Below are 15,771 nucleotides of genomic sequence, written 5' to 3'. Positions count from 1 at the left end.
ATCCAAAAGATAGTAGAAATTTGGTAAAATATCCATTTTCGGTTTCAAATAACAAAAAAAGAATGAAAGGATTAGAAACTGATAATCTGGACATATAGGCTAAGAACCGTATTATACACCTTACTAACGTTTTTACTCTCCTCTTCACATTTTCCCCTTCATATCCAATCACTACTGTTCCAATAAAAAAAAAATAACCGTTCCAACACTTTATATAAAAGAAACTTTCATCATCTTTCTTATCACGCCCTCCAAACCAAAGAAAAGAAAGTACAAGTTCTTCAGCACAAGTTCTTGAAAATGCTGGCAATGGAAACCCTTTCAGCGTTCCCTTTTCCTCATACATTCTTTGATTCCGATGAGTTTGCACCACTTCCTGAAAAATGCCATCATGATTTAACATTCAATTTCAAAGTCAATCATGACGCTGAAAAACTTAAAGAACAAGAGCAAGATTTTAGTTTTCCATGCTTTGATAGTCTAAAAGAGACATTTGTAACTGCGGAAGAGATATTTGACAACGGTCAAATCAAACCAATCTTTCCCGTTCTCCACCAATCTCATATGATCACGGCGAAAAATGGTAATGTGATATCATCACCTCTCCGGCGATTCCCCACGAGAAACTGTAATGTGATATCATCACCTCTCGGGATATCGCCGGAGAGGTTCTTTGTTGAGCAGCATTGCAATGTTCTTCCTTTAGCTTCTAAATCACAGGGAGCACCTAAACCAATAATCTGCGAGTTGTCGAAGAAAATGACGAATTTAGAGGTGGAAGTAGTCGAGGAGTCGAAAAAGAGGCGCAACAAGAAGAGCTCGATTTCATTCTTAAATTTGTGGCGGCTACGCCGGCACCTGAAGCGTCAAAACTTCAACGATGGGAAGGACGGTCTAATTTGTCCAGCATCAACGAATAAGAAAACAAAGGCAAAGGGAAGGAGGGAAAAGAAAAGAGTATCAGCTCATGAACAATTTTACGTGATGAACAGACTTAAGAAGGAGAGCAATAAACGAAGGTCTTTTCTTCCTTACAAACTGCAATTATGTGGGTTATTTGCCAGCTTGAATATATTTAGTGGGAACCTTCTTTCATATTCCCAATCTTAGCTTTTCCTTGCTCATTTAGAGGAGTTGATGAAAAAGGCATATCCAATCCTTACTTTTCTTCGGCTACAAAATTGTTGTACATTTTATGTTATTATTTATTTATTTATGTGACACAGGAGTTTGCTAGCTTCTTGATGTAAGGGAATTTTTTTTGCTCTTGATCATATTCAGGAGTTTCCAAATTCCCAGACAATGTAAATTTAATAGTTTTGGTAAAAAAAAAAAAAAAGAATTAGTGTAGACAGATTTTTCAGCCTCTTTTTTTTTTCCATGAATATCATCACCTCTGCGAGTTAAATTTCAATTTCGCCTCTAAAATAGCCAGATGCTTAGAATGACCCCCACAATTTTGTTGGCCTCAATTAGAACTCCCAAATTTGCAATTGTGGTTCTAACTTGTCCCTGCGATCATTTCCATCACCAAAATGTTGATTTGATGCAATTACATGACACAATGGACACTACTTAAACGACGGCGCATTGGTTTCGCGCCCAAACCCTTTGAAAACCACGTCATTTCAGTTTTTTGTGAATTAAAACTCTTTCTTTTCACTACGACGATCGTAAGTTGCCAAATATCAAGAAAACCCTTACACTACGTGGTTTCCAAAGGGGTTGCGCGCGAAACCAATGCGCCGTCGTTTAAGTAGTGTCCACCATGTCATGCAATTGCGCTAGATCAGCATTCCGGTGACGGAAATTATTGCAGGGGCAACTTGGAGCCACAATTGTAAATTTGGGGGTTCTAATTGGGGCCAACGAAATTGTGGGGATCATTCTAAACATTAGACCAAATTTCAGGAACCAAATTGAGATTTAACTCCCTCTATTGCTTATAGATTCTTCACACATTTAAAGAGGGAAAAAAATTATCCTATATATATATATATATATATATATATATATATATATATATATATATAGGAAAACATTAGTACAAACTCAAAAGCCACAAGTTGGGGAAAATCTTATTTCCCTCCAACTTTGTCATTTTTTCATTTTATACTTAAATTGCTTCTATATTTTCTTTTGGTTATCATCAAGAAATATTACAACATTCTTATAAAAAACTTTTGGAGCACATAGCTAATTCGTAATTCTTTTGCACATCATAAAATTCCAAAAATGAGAAAGACAAACTTATACAGTTATATTAGCCCATCTGAAAGGTGCTATAGAGCAAAATTGCTATTTATCTTTAGAACATTGTAAAGAGGGTGACACTGGCACACAGTACTCTTGAGAAATGTGAGATTTCCATTAAAAAATAACACATGTGATGACACATATTCCATCTTTTTCTCCTTTCTGGGATAGGTAATACCTATACTCCAATTTTCATGGGAAAAAGGCAAAAGAAAAAGTTCCAATTACAATGGTTCTCTTGCTATCATCAGTTTCTCAGAAGAGGGTAAAATCTTTTGCACATTTGACAAATGTTAGCATGGAAGCCATTTGCACATTTACCCCTTTCTGTCGTCACCCAAATCGGTTAGACTCTGATCAATCTGCAAAAGATATCATAGGACAAAGACTTGCAATAAGTTATAACAAACCAAAACATAAATTGGAAGTAATGACTGATGAATACCTTGTACAGATTTGAAAGAATGCAAAATTGCTAACACAGCATGCATTTTACTTGGTCATGGTTGATGACAAGTAGAAATTCCAAAATATTGAGCCCATTGACATGAAAGCTACTCGTGCTTGAAGAGGCACCACCCTATATATAACAGATATATAGGTATAGAATTCAAATAACAAATAAAATCCAAAATTCACAACAATCTCATTATAATAATACTAATGTTCATAGAATCATCAAACTAGCCATGTTACCCATTCTTGTAAAAACAAAATATCCACTACTCCATCAAAATATGAAAACAAAATATTAGTATATTCTCCTACTTGGGCAACATTGGTTGGGTCATAGATTAATGTTGAATAACAGTAGCTTAAAAATAATAACCATAAAAACTACTCTAGGAATTTTGTTAGCTTAAAAGTTTCTGAAAAAATAAAAAATTGTATGCTACTCTACGATTAAATGATTGTAGCTACAAATAATAGCCGAAAAATAATAACCGTGTGAAGAGATCACTTTAGTTTGCAAATCTATTTGCTAGCCATACGCAAATAGTAAAATATACAAAGTTTAGTTCACCAATCACTTCATAATAAAAGCACCTTATCAACAATGACCATGAAACATGGATACTTTAGGTGTTTTTCTATTTGCAAATGGCTAGTAAATAATATCCACATAGAGAAATAATATCCCAATGGTCAACAATCACATATTTATGTTTTCTTAATCATTTATCTAACGGGCAAGAGACTTTATCCTAATATGTTTAGAGATGAAGGGCCACCACTTACTAGTTGGTGGGAGAATTAACTGAACTATATCACAGTCAATTGTCTAGGGTTTGGCACTGGTGTCACATTCTAACAGCAAAAACCAAGTTTCGCATCCAAACTCTCTGAGACACAGTGCTGTAACATGCAATAACTCAGCATTCACGGTGGAAAAGGAAATCACAATCTGTTTATCCCTGTGGATAGCTTTATTAGTTAAGTGAGTTGTATACAACCACAATGACTCACTCGTAAAATTAATAAAATTATTCATTTTTTGAGATATTTTGCAACTTGAGTTGGTTTTGGCTTGACTGACCCATGGGGTTAATTAGATGGGCAGCATAGTATTTGAGACGACTACCTCAACAGTAAAATTCTTCTGCCCTCAAATATCAGATCTTTATAATCATGGCCTTGTCCATGTCACTAATTGATCTGTTGGCCTTGTCTACTTGTAACTTTTACCATGAACTGAAAATATTTTCCTTACTAACAAAGACTGTTATCCTTGTTACATACCCTGGAGAGAGAGAGAATGCTGAGTCAGCAGCAAAGGCAGCTAAAAAAGGGAAGAAAATAATCCCTTTACCTTATCATTATTCTAGAAGAAGCAATAAAGAAAAGGGAAGAATAATAGGGCAGGAGAAATGTGTAATCATAAGTGACAATAATTGATGATTGGATTAGTCAGATGAGAGAATCAGGGAGGCGTAATCGTAGGAGTTGAATGCTAATTATGATAATTAATCTGAGGGAAGGCAATAAAAGGAGGAGCTGATTAGGTGAAAGGCAAGAAAAGATTTGGAAAGGTCTAGGCTAGGAGAGAAGAGGACTCTCAAAGTTCCTCTGTTGTCTTTTACTATTCTACTGTATTTCTATATTTCCCTTAAAATAAATTCCAGTGTAACAACTGGTATCAAAGCACCGATCTTAGGTGTTCTGTGCATGGTTTCCACGCGAGCTGCCATGGAGTCGAGGTTGGAAGTCTTGGAGAAGCAAATGGAGGAGATGAGGGAGGCCCAGAATCGTTTGCTGGAAGCTCAAAACCGATCATTTGAACTCTTATCCACCAACCTGCTGAGACAGGTGAGGGAAATGTTTTCGCAACAACACCATGACCAGGGAGGAAACGGGGCTGGAGGGAGAAACGGGGGAGATGGAGAAGGTTCAGAAGGCAGAGGCGGTGGTAATAATGAAGGTGAAATAGAACAGAGGAGATTTGAGCCTACCAGGAAGCTTGACATTCCTATCTTCTCAGGAGATGATGCAAATGGCTGGCTGGTGAAGATGGAAAGATATTTTCGTGTCACCCAGGTGGCTCCGACAGAAAGGATGGACTTTGTCACTCTTGCTTTGGAGGGAAAGGCTCTCGCATGGATGGAGTGGTGGGAAGAATACACACCATTTCAGACATGGAGACGATTCAAGGAGGACTTATTGAAACGTTTTCAACCTGGAGCTGCTCTCAACCCCATGGCTCCGTTACTAGAGGTGAAACAGGTGGAGGTCGTCGCTCAGTATAGGTGAGAGTTTGAGGCTGCAGCACGAACGCAAAGAAACTTGCGAACAGAGGCTCTCATGTGCATCTTTGCAAATGGACTGAAAAAGGAAATTCAGGCGGAGTTGGAGTTGGAGGTGGCTCGGTTCGATAATTTACCAGCTTTAATGGATAGAGCTACGCTATTGAATGGAGAAATCAAGCATGGAAGGAGACTGGGGTTGACCCTAACGGCAGGAGGGTGGAGGGGTTGACGAAAGGGAGCGGATCAGGCAGATCCGGTTCGGTGGGAGCTAGATTTGGAGTTTTCAAAAATCCTAGTTCGGCGAAGTACAACACCCACGGCGGCAGAGGCGAATCGAGGGGAGAGATTGGATCCAACACAAACAGAGGCACCCCTACTCCTCGTACAGGCTTCAACACCAGTTCGAACGGAGGCAGCAGCGCTTCTCATTCGCAGACGACTTGTAACAGCGGCACACGGAGGCTCTCGAACGAAGAGTGGGCAGAGAGACAGAGGAAAGGGTTGTGCTTCAAATGTGGAGAGAAGTGGGGACCTGATCATAGGTGCTCCATGAAGCACTATCAAATCATACTCCTAGGAGAAAATGCAGAAGGAGACGTAGGGATGAACCAAGAGGCCCATGAAGGGGAACTTGAACGGGAAGAGCTGCAATTGTCATCATACAGCTATTGGGGACTTACTACTCACAAGACCTTTAAGGTTCAAGGGGAGATTCAGGGCAGAACAGTGGTGGTGCTCATCGACCCTGGGGCTTCGGCAAATTTCATTGCCACCGAGATGGTTAGGCGGCTGGTGTTACCGGTGAGAAAGATAAGGGAGTTTCAAGTGGAGGTGGGGAACGGTGCTATGGAAAAGGGGAATGAAGGCTGTGAAGGAGTTCACTTGAATATTCAAGGGTCCAAATAGTCCAAAACTTCTTTGTAATGAAGCTGGGTTGTTCGGAGGTGGTGTTAGGATCAGGATGGCTGGCGAGTCTAGGGAGGTTTGTGGGAGATTATGGAGAATTAACATTGAACTGGAAGCAAGATGGCAGGCAAATGCAACTAAAAAGTATCCTTCCTTGAGCAGAAGCAGGGCTTCATGGAAGAAGACTTTGCACGCTCTGAAAAGTGATGGGGAGGGTTATGTTATCACCACCAAGGTTGCTGCCACCGAGGAGCGAGAGCAAGAGGTGATTTCTGCTGAAGCTAAACAATTTCTGCAACAATATGGGGACTTGTTTCAGACCCCTATAGGCCTCTCACCCAAACGCGAGAAGGACCATGCAATCATCTTGAAGGAAGGGTCAGAAATTCCTCGCATCAGATCCTATAGATAGCCACAATATCAGAAAACCAAGATTGAGAAAATTGTAGAAGAGATGCTGAATTCTGGCATCATACATCCGAGCACTAGCCCGTTCTCAAGTCCGGTGATCCTAGTTAAAAAGAAAGATGGAGGCTGGCGATTCTGCGTAGATTACCAAGCATTGAATTGAGAGACCATAGCTGATAAATTCCCAATTCCGGTGATTGATGAGCTGCTAGACGAATTGGGAAATGCAAACATATTCTCTAAGCTAGACCTCAAGTCCGGCTATCACCAACTAAGGATGAGAGAAGATGACATCCACAAAACCGCTTTTCGAATTCATGAAGGACACTATGAGTTTCTCGTGATGCCCTTCAGGCTCACAAACGCTCCTTCCACTTTCCAAGTACTCATGAATCAGGTGTTGTGACCATTTTTGAGGAAGTTTGTTGTGGTTTTTTTCAATGATATACTCGTCTATAGCTTGAGTTTGGAAGAACATTGAGGTCATTTGCAGCAGATTTTTGAAGTCCTCCGGCGCAACCAGCTCTAACTCAATAAGAAGAAATGCAAATTCGCCCAAGAACATATTGAATACCTGGGTCACATTATATCCAAAGAAGGAGTGGCAGCAGACCCCAAAAAGGTTCAAGACATGGTGGATGGGCCAGTTCCAAGGGACCCCAAAGGGTTGAGGGGATTCCTTGGGTTAACCAGTTACTATTCCCGTTTCGTGACGAATTATGGAGGCATAGCTTGGCCCCTTACACAACTACTGAAAAATGATCAATTCAAGTGAGGTAATGAGGCACAAGCAGCTTTCGAAGCACTCAAGACTGCCATGGTGACAGTCAAGGTGCTGGCTGTCCCTTCATTTTCAAAGCCCTTCGCAGTGGAAACTGATGCTTCCGGGAAGGGAATAGGGGCAGTACTTCTACAGGAAGGCAGGCCGGTGGCTTACATGAGTCAGAAACTTTCTGAACAAGCTCAAGCTAAATCTGTTTATGAGAGGGAGTTGATGGCTATAGTCTTGGCAATTCAAAAATGGAGGCATTACCTCTTGGGTCAACGGTTCACTATTTATACGGACCAGAAGAGTCTTAAATTCTTTCTTGATCAGAGAATCGGAGGCAAGGAACAACAGAAGTGGATGACCAAGTTGCTTGGGTTTGATTTCGAAATAAAATACAAGGCAGGGAAAGACAACCAAGTAGCTGATGCCCTCTCCAGAAAACTCCAATTTGCTGTTGTTTCCATGGTTTCAGCTGAATGGGCAAACTTAGAAGAGGAGGTGCAACATGACCCAAAACTCAAGAGCATTATGCAAGATCTGATTTTTGGAAAGGAGGTTACTGCTGGATATGCATTTAAAAATGGGAGGTTGCTGCACCAAGGGCATTTGGTTATTCCAAGGTATTCGAAGTTGATTCCCAAGATATTGGAGGAATTCCATGACACAAAGTTGGGAGGATATTCTAGTTTTTTCCGAACTTATAAGAGGATAGCTGGAGTACTGTATTGGGAGGGAATGAAGAAGGCCATCATGGATTACGTGAGACAATGTGAAGTATGCCAAAGGAACAAACATTCCACCTTGACTCCAAGCTGGGCTGCTATAGCCACTCCCTCTTCCGACAAATATTTGGCCAGATATAGCTATGGACTTCATTGGAGGCCTACCAAAGGCACAAGAGAAGGACACCATCTTCGTTGTGGTTGATAGGATGACGAAGTACGCTCATTTCTTTCCCTTATCTCACCCTTATTCAGCAAAGGAAGTTGCAGACCTGTTTGTGAAAGAAGTGGTGAGACTTCATGGGCTCCCTACATCGATTGTTTCCAACCGTGACCGGCTGTCCATGAGTGGTTTCTGGTCCGAAATCTTCAAGGCAGCAGACACATCATTAAAGATGAGCTCAGCCCATCATCCCCAAACGGATGGGCAAAGCGAGGCAGTCAACAAGTGCGTGGAAACTTACCTCAGGTGCTTTGCGGGGTCTACGCCAAAGCAATGGCCCTGATGGCTGAATTGTGCAGAATATTGGTATAACACCAATTATCATGGGTCGATCAAAATGACCCCCTTCAAGGCCCTTTATGGAAGGGAACCCCGGTTCTGTTGCGGGGTCAGGGCAAAGCTGCGGTTGAAGAAGTAAGAAATCTTATGGAGGAAAGGAATTAGATGTTGGATGAATTGAGGTTTCAACTAGAAAGGGCCCAAAACCGAATGAGGACATATGCTGATAAGAAGAGGAGGGACGTCACTTTTGAGCCAGGAGAGTTTGTGTACCTCAAACTGCAGCCTTATCGAATGAAGACCTTGGCAAAAAGGGTCAACCAAAAGCTGAGTACAAGATTCTATGGCCCTTATGAGATTCTTGCGAAGATTGGGCAGGTTGCCTACAAGCTTAAATTACCGGAAGGAGCTCGGGTGCATCCGGTCTTCCATGTTTCTTTATTGAAGAAGTGTGTCAAGCCCACTGCTCAGATTCAGCCACTTCCTACGACTCTAACAGAAGAGTATGAACTACAAGCTGAACCCCAAGAAATCCTAGCTGTTAGGAAAAATGCGGCTGGTAAATTGGAGGTGTTGATCAAGTGGAGGGACCTTCCAGAATTCGAGAATTCGAGAATTCGTGGGAAGCAACAGCTGCAATTCAAGAAGCCTTTCCTTCCTTTCACCTTGAGGACAAGGTGATGCTTCAAGGGGAAGGTATTGTTACATACCCTATATATATATATATATATATATATATATATAGAGAGAGAGAGAGAGAGAGAGAGAGAGAGAGCTGAGTCAGTAGCAAAGGCAGCTAAAACAGGGAAGAAAATAATCCCTTTACCTTATCATTATTCTAGAAGAAGCTAGAATAAAAAAAGGGAGGAATAATAGGGCAGGAGAAATGTGTAATCACAAGTGACAATAATTGATGATTGAATTAGTCATATGAGAGAATCAGGGAGGCGTAATCGTAGGAGTTGAATGCTAATTATGATAATTAATTTGAGGGAAGGCAATAAAAGGAAGAGCTGATTAGGTGAGAGGTAGGAAAAGATTTGGAAAGGCCTAGGCTAGGAGAGAAGACGACTCTCAAAGTTCTTCTGTTGTCTTTTACTATTCTATTGTATTTCTATATTTCCCTTCAAATAAATTCCAGTGTAACACCTTGCTTTATTATAAACGGCACTGCTAACCATGTTGAGCTTCTTGACATGCAATAAAGGGCAATAGGAAGATATTGAGCTAGTTCTTAGGAAATAAGGTATTGCCATAACTTTGGGAAATGATCCTCCCTTGACTAATGAAAGTACTGTGTATAAAGCTTATCACAAGGAGTGGACAAACACAAATCAACGAGCACTGACTTTTACCCAAAATTTATTTTGCTTCCATTAGAGAAAAGTATGCAGTAAGCTGAGACTAGTCAATTTACAAATTACGAATAGTTCCATCAATGAGGTATGATGCAAATGGTGGTGTTAAGCAATATATAATGGATTTTCTTACCATACCCAGAAGGGAAATAGGATATTCGCCATGCAGTAAAAAGCCTTCCCCATAAAGAGAAGAAAATCCAAGGAAAAACAAAAGTCTTGATATAGAAAAATAAAGAATAAAAAAGGCATGTTCATCACAAAAGCCCTAAATTTCATTGAAGCTAAGAAGGTTAACAATGTCGGTGAGTCATGCTTGCATTTGATATTAAATCTACCAGTACATATTCTTTTAAATTCAAGTAGATCAATTCTGAGGCATCTAGTTATTTGCTAATTCCTTGAGAAGGTTCAAGAGCAAGCATAATAATGTATTTTGTCAACAATTTTTCTTTTACATTTAAAAGAGGTCATTAATATACAATCTAAAGACAGAACTTTAGTAACATAATAATGATAATTTTGACTGTTCTTTTTATTTTAAAAATGTATTTTGTCTTTTATCTCATGCCACTAAAGCCACACAATGCAAATGTAAACAAAGATACTAGAGTCAATAGTTACACAATGCAAACCATCACCTTAACAGCTTGCCAATATCGCTAGAACCACAAGATCCATTTTCAATCAAAAAAAAAAAAACAAAGTTATCGAGTTTTGACTAAGAAATGAAATGTCACGTGGACAGTATACAAAATAAATCTTGATTCAAATGTAATTCAACTAATCCTATGAATTTAGATTTCCATGCAAGCATGTCAATCCATCGTGAATTTAAAGAAACATCAACCAAATCAGATTCATAGTAACTGAAAGCATACATTTCAGCTTTGTTGGCTTATTTGAAAATTTTGAAGGTTTTGCAGTTTGGCTTAACCTACCTTCTCATGAGACCATCACTTCAACTTACTTTTTTAATTTAAATATCATATATGATATATGGGCCAAGGCACTACTAAGATGTTGTAACACTCTTCTCAATACTATTGTTTCCTTTAGATTTATTCATATCTTCTTAGAAGATTTCTTATGGCAAGTTAGTATCATGGTATCAAATAAGATATGTTCCTCCTATCTTTCTCTAGATTAGGGATAGAAATCATAGTTAATATCCCACTCCTCCTTTTGTGTATCAAAACAAATTCTCAGTAAATCATATTTGCAAGGAGCTAAAATATGGTGCACAAGAAATTTATCATCCATAAGATATTCAAGGTCACTAGGTTTCATAATTACAGTCACAAACTGAATTGGCATGATATAGTGTTGAACAGCATCATACATCTCATTGCTCATGTTGATGAGACTGTACCACAATCGGCCAACCTCAGCTTTACTAAAAACTACATGCCTTCCCCAAATGAAAGCTTCTAATGTGGAAATGTAGGCCTGATCAGAAATAGGGACTTTAACCACTCCTTGTTATGGACTTTTTACTTAATATTATTATCATCAATTACGGGACCCAAATATCCACATCAAGATGTACAACAAACGAGAATTAATGAATACGAATATCTCTCTCCATCGTTTTAGAATTATTATTCATGAGCTCAATATAATTAACGTGACACATGAAAAAAGCCACAAGAGCTTGAAAGGATCAAGACATTAATTAATTAGATGGGAAGTTGTAAATAGTAATATGCACATTATGCATTACCAAATAACAAGGATTCAAAACATAATATAAACTATCATGTTGGCTAACAATACATTATACAAGGCAACCACTACAATATTCAACTTGGTGGCAGAAAAATTTTATTGTTAAGGTCATCCTGAGCACCATGTCATACCAAAACATAACTAACTAAAATGACAAAACATTCAATAAAAAAATTAAAAAAGAAAACACAATAACTATAGATTTTACATATAATTTACTGTGAAAATGTACACTCACTTAACCATAAAATATCTTAAATCCTATGAATCCATGGAATTATAATCAATATTTTATGATAATAACTTCATCAAAAAGTAAAAATAAATCTTTTTTTCCCTTGTTAAATCTTCTCTTGTGCCTCTTTTAAACCAATATTTGCTATATTTTCAGAGTCAAGAATATACTTACAAGTGAAATGATTATTGAACCTTACACTATAACATCTGGGAAGTTCTATTCTGTAAGAGTAAGATTCAAAACTAAATTACGAAATCCATCTAACAATAATTTCCCATAATTCTTCATTATGGTATCAAGAAGTATTAAGCTTCTTATCACGTCATAGAAAAGATGCTTCCATAATCATTTCCTAGAACAGGAAGGGGAACTTGGGAATTTGTTACTTGATAGGTGAAAATGAAAATTCATTGTTCTATGAAGGTATTTTGTAAATTGCATAGGTTTAAAAAATTTTCCTAGAGCAACTTAGCAAGTTTCTCCTTTACATTATTATTTTTCAAATTAAGATGTAAGAATACCGAAGGCACACAGCTCACTGAACTTGGTTTCTAAACCAAAGCTATTTGCATTCACAAGTAGAAGATTGCAAAAGAAGAAAAACACATACATAAAATAAATGAAAGACAAAGTTGAAATAATATGCGCACCAGAAATTTAATGCACTGACAGGGATCCAGAATCTAAATCCTGTGGAAACCAATTAGACATAAAGGCTCACATCAATGGATATCAAATACAGAAGCATTGGCAAGTCAAGTGATCATAAATACTCATTTCGTTTCAATATATCTGTCAAATTTTAAACATTTTATACTTTCAGAATATCTGTAAATTTCTAAGATCATAGAAGTATTAAACTATCAATTCTTTTCTTCCCACAAAGTAGTGTTAACTGTGATACTAATTATATTAATTGAATAAGTTTGTTTTAATAGGAACCATTTATGATGTTATTATATAAGCAAGATTAATACAACACTTTTCTTAAGAGGTTTTTTTATTGTTTTTTAACAGATCTAAGTAAACAAAGGGAGTAACAACCAGTTGATGAGGTTTGTACCATAAAGTAATGTTGGAAGAGCATCTCTTTGGTATTTTTGTGGAAGCTCTTTGACCTTCCCTAGCCATAAATTATTCCACGCAAAAACAACAGCAATGACACATGGACCTAATATAATCTGGTTTAGTAAAACCTGCAAAAAGGCAGAGTAAAAACACAGAGAGAATTAGAAAGTATCCTTAACAAATGTTTCTTGCTTCTATAAATTAAATTAAATAAAAATAATAAACGAAGTGAAAATTGATTTATCTTCCTAAAAGATACCCTTCGAAATTATTATGTGCTCCCAAAGCACTCAGGTGAACTATACTCAACTGCTCATATTATTTAGCTCAAATGTCAATTTATACATTGCATGTGCTTAACTACCAACAAAGAAAGAGTTTAGTGATTTTAAAGATTTCGAGAAATCAAGACATTAAAAAATATCTACTTTTCACTAGAGTTACTATTTAGCAGGATGCTTAACTCATAGTGAAGCACATAGCACTACCTTTAACACAATGTTCTGAATCGATGGTTTCGGCAAAAGGCGGTCAAGCCATTGGTACCAAGCATAAGAACCAGGGCCATATAAAAGGAATCCATAAGAAGTCATTCGCAGAGCTCGTAGCCAATCATGGTCTGAAATTTGGCTCAATGCATCCTATGAGGAAACACTTTGTTAACTAACAAAATAGCCAATCCAAAATTATCTCTAACCATTTATCTTTCTTTAAGAAGGCAAACGTAACATCTCAAAGAAAATGCATTCTACAATGGGATTACAATAGTATCTACTGCAGTGTTTGGAATGAATTAAAGAGGGAGCAGATTTGATTTTAAAACTCTTTCAAAAAGAAAATTAAAAACAAAAAATTGATAAATCCCAACGGATTGAATAGCTTTAGCTTTGAAATTCAACAAAAATCAATAAGATTTAGTAGAAACTGATTTAGTTTTAAATTTGAGAAAGTCTAGGGACAGCATTTTTATTAAAATTTGGCCAGCACTTAACCAGCAAAAGAAAAGTGAGTAATCACACACAATTAGATGTAATCTCATACAATTAAAAATACTAATGATGGATAATTGATGGCTACAAATCACAAAATTTACCGGCTCCTTAACACTCCTCTTTAAATTTTATATTAAGTAAAATCAACAGTTTTAAATTTTATATGAAGTAAATCAAATCATTTTCAATTCCAAACATTATTTCCAGATATAGTAATTGATTTAAAAATATATTTCAAATTTCATCTTTGTATTATATTCATTCAAAACATGAGACTACTTATGTGAATTTGATGTTTTAGTAGATTTGAAGATCAGAGATCTATAAAGCCCCATTGTGAATTTGATGACATTAATTAAACAGTGTATTAACCCTGACGTGTGCAAAGATGTTATAATCAACTTATACAATAAGTTTCCAACCATAAAACTAGTGTTGCTCCTAAATATAAATTATAATAGTATTCATTTATTTTGTAAATAATAATCATTGTACAAAAATAACCATAAGAACAATAAAAATCAGGGGAAAAAAAAAGAGCCAAAGAGAATTCTATTTTCTACGATGCATTATATAGAGCGATCCAGAAAACTATTTATAGCCAAAAAGCACAAGATATCCCCGATCAAATATTTCATATAAAGGCTCTGCGAAATCTGTTAATAATTATTTAATTAATTAAAAATTTGAATTTTAGTGCTTCTTTGGGTGCTATTATTTTGATAAAAAAAGATCTTTTTTAATGAAAAAAATATTATTTTTATTTTTTAGCGTGTTTGACAAATTTTTAGTAGTAGAAGTAAAAGCACTAGAAAAATAAAAATAAAAAACCATCTTTTTTAAGAAACTGTAATTTACATCTTTTTTAAAAGATTTTTTTTTTAAAAAAATATATTTTTCATGTAATAAATAAATAAAGAATCTCACAAGGGAGTCAATGGAATATTTGTACAAGGTGTACAATGAGCTATGAGTTAAAAAATGAACATCACCCATATTATCTTTAATAACCATCCGAGTACAGGGATAATAAACATGACCTTTCGGATAAATGTCATGAAACCACTCATCCCAAAAACTTAAACTGATAGAAAAAAGTAATACTAATGGTTATATCTCTAATACTGAATCGGACATCCCTAAACCTCCATTATATACATTGTACAGATATTCCATTGGCTCCCTATACTTCCTCATAAATAAATACTTTTATATTGTTATACCCAAACATAATTAATATATAAAAAGATCTTTTTGTATGAAATATCCAAACATAAAATTACTTTTATTTTTTCATAAGATCTTTTAAGAAAAGATAACTCAGAAAAAATCTTTTCTTAAAAACTCACCCAAACAATCTGATAATAAAATAAGGTAATTCAAAACAACGAGTTAAAAAAAACTCTGGTATTTAGAACTTGGTCCTGTTCTACATGTTCAATAACCCCGCGACTAAGACTAATTTCTAGAAAACAAAAACTCAGCTCAATGAAGAAAGTGGAAAAAAACAAATAAATTTAAATGGAAGAAAACAAGAGTTGCGAAAAATAAAATGAATCAAAATGATTCTACTTACTTACCTGAGGGTCATTGCTGTGCTTATTAACAGCCTTTGCTTTGCTCCAACGGTCTCTAATCTGTGCGATTGTGTCTCCTGCGAGGGCAAGGGAGGCAGCGGTCACCGCCTGTTTCAACGGAAACCTGTAACCCTGGCCGCCGGTTGAACCGGAATTGGACCGAATACGACGCCGTTGAGACGGCCTCTGTTTCCTCGATAACGGGTTCCAGTTCCATAACCCGCAATGCCCACCCCCAAGTGCGTCCATTCCACACAAAAAAAAAAAAAAGAAAATGAAAAATCCCAAATTAACCACAAAACGCGCCGTTCCTTGCTTTTATAGGCAGCACAACTCATACTTAAAAACGCACCGTTTCATGTTCCGAACTTTCCCTCTGAATTTTAAAAAATAAAAATAAAAACTGGATATTTTTTTTTTTTTAATTATTTTCCTGGTTTTCAGCTGAGAGACCAAAGAGCAAAGACTATCGCAATTGAGACAAAATGCTACAAAGGTTTCGT

At 36.8% G+C, this 15,771-nt stretch overlaps 2 protein-coding genes and 1 pseudogene across 3 annotated transcripts; 2 read left to right on the top strand and 1 right to left on the bottom strand.

The window, feature by feature from the left end:
• The first annotated feature begins 309 nt into the window (after positions 1-309).
• Positions 310-1,110, top strand: LOC148570056 (uncharacterized). The gene has a single exon (XM_088506815.1). The coding sequence runs from the start codon at positions 310-312 to the stop codon at positions 1,108-1,110; it is 801 nt and encodes a 266-aa protein (XP_088362941.1).
• Positions 1,111-2,195: 1,085 nt separating this feature from the next.
• On the bottom strand, positions 2,196-15,557 carry LOC107629827 (Peroxisomal membrane 22 kDa (Mpv17/PMP22) family protein). Of its 2 annotated transcripts, XM_016332737.3 has the most exons (6): positions 15,272-15,557; positions 13,188-13,340; positions 12,695-12,827; positions 12,282-12,321; positions 2,702-2,836; positions 2,196-2,618 (listed from the first exon to the last, which is right to left on the bottom strand). In XM_016332737.3, the coding sequence occupies exons 1-5, from the start codon at positions 15,515-15,517 to the stop codon at positions 2,749-2,751; spliced, it is 660 nt and encodes a 219-aa protein (XP_016188223.1). In that variant the 5' UTR covers positions 15,518-15,557; the 3' UTR covers positions 2,196-2,618; positions 2,702-2,748. The 2 variants fall into 2 exon arrangements, with proteins under 2 accessions (XP_016188223.1, XP_020974081.1); XM_021118422.2 differs by lacking the exon at positions 2,702-2,836 and having other exon boundaries at positions 2,482-2,618.
• On the top strand, positions 4,423-5,906 carry LOC107629828 (uncharacterized; annotated as a pseudogene).
• Positions 15,558-15,771: the final 214 nt, after the last annotated feature.

This window comes from Arachis ipaensis, chromosome B3 (genome assembly GCF_059453495.1).
Source record: "Arachis ipaensis isolate K30076 ecotype BB chromosome B3, ASM5945349v1, whole genome shotgun sequence".
Taxonomy (NCBI): domain Eukaryota; kingdom Viridiplantae; phylum Streptophyta; class Magnoliopsida; order Fabales; family Fabaceae; genus Arachis; species Arachis ipaensis.
The sequence above is the reverse complement of the archived record's forward strand: the minus strand, read 5'-3'. Positions and strand labels throughout refer to the sequence as shown.

What these genes read in the sequence shown, in the direction of transcription:
- LOC148570056 (XM_088506815.1), top strand. Translation starts at nt 310, where the DNA reads ATGGAAACCCTTTCAGCGTTCCCTTTTCCTCATACATTCTTTGATTCC.
- LOC107629827 (XM_016332737.3), bottom strand. Translation starts at nt 15,517, where the DNA reads ATGGACGCACTTGGGGGTGGGCATTGCGGGTTATGGAACTGGAACCCG. An exon ending in TTCAGAACATTGTGTTAAAG is followed by an intron (nt 12,828 to 13,187) that starts GTAGTGCTATGT and finishes GCCTTTTTGCAG; the next exon opens with GTTTTACTAAACCAGATTAT. An exon ending in TCTTCCAACATTACTTTATG is followed by an intron (nt 12,322 to 12,694) that starts GTACAAACCTCA and finishes TGGTTTCCACAG; the next exon opens with GATTTAGATTCTGGATCCCT.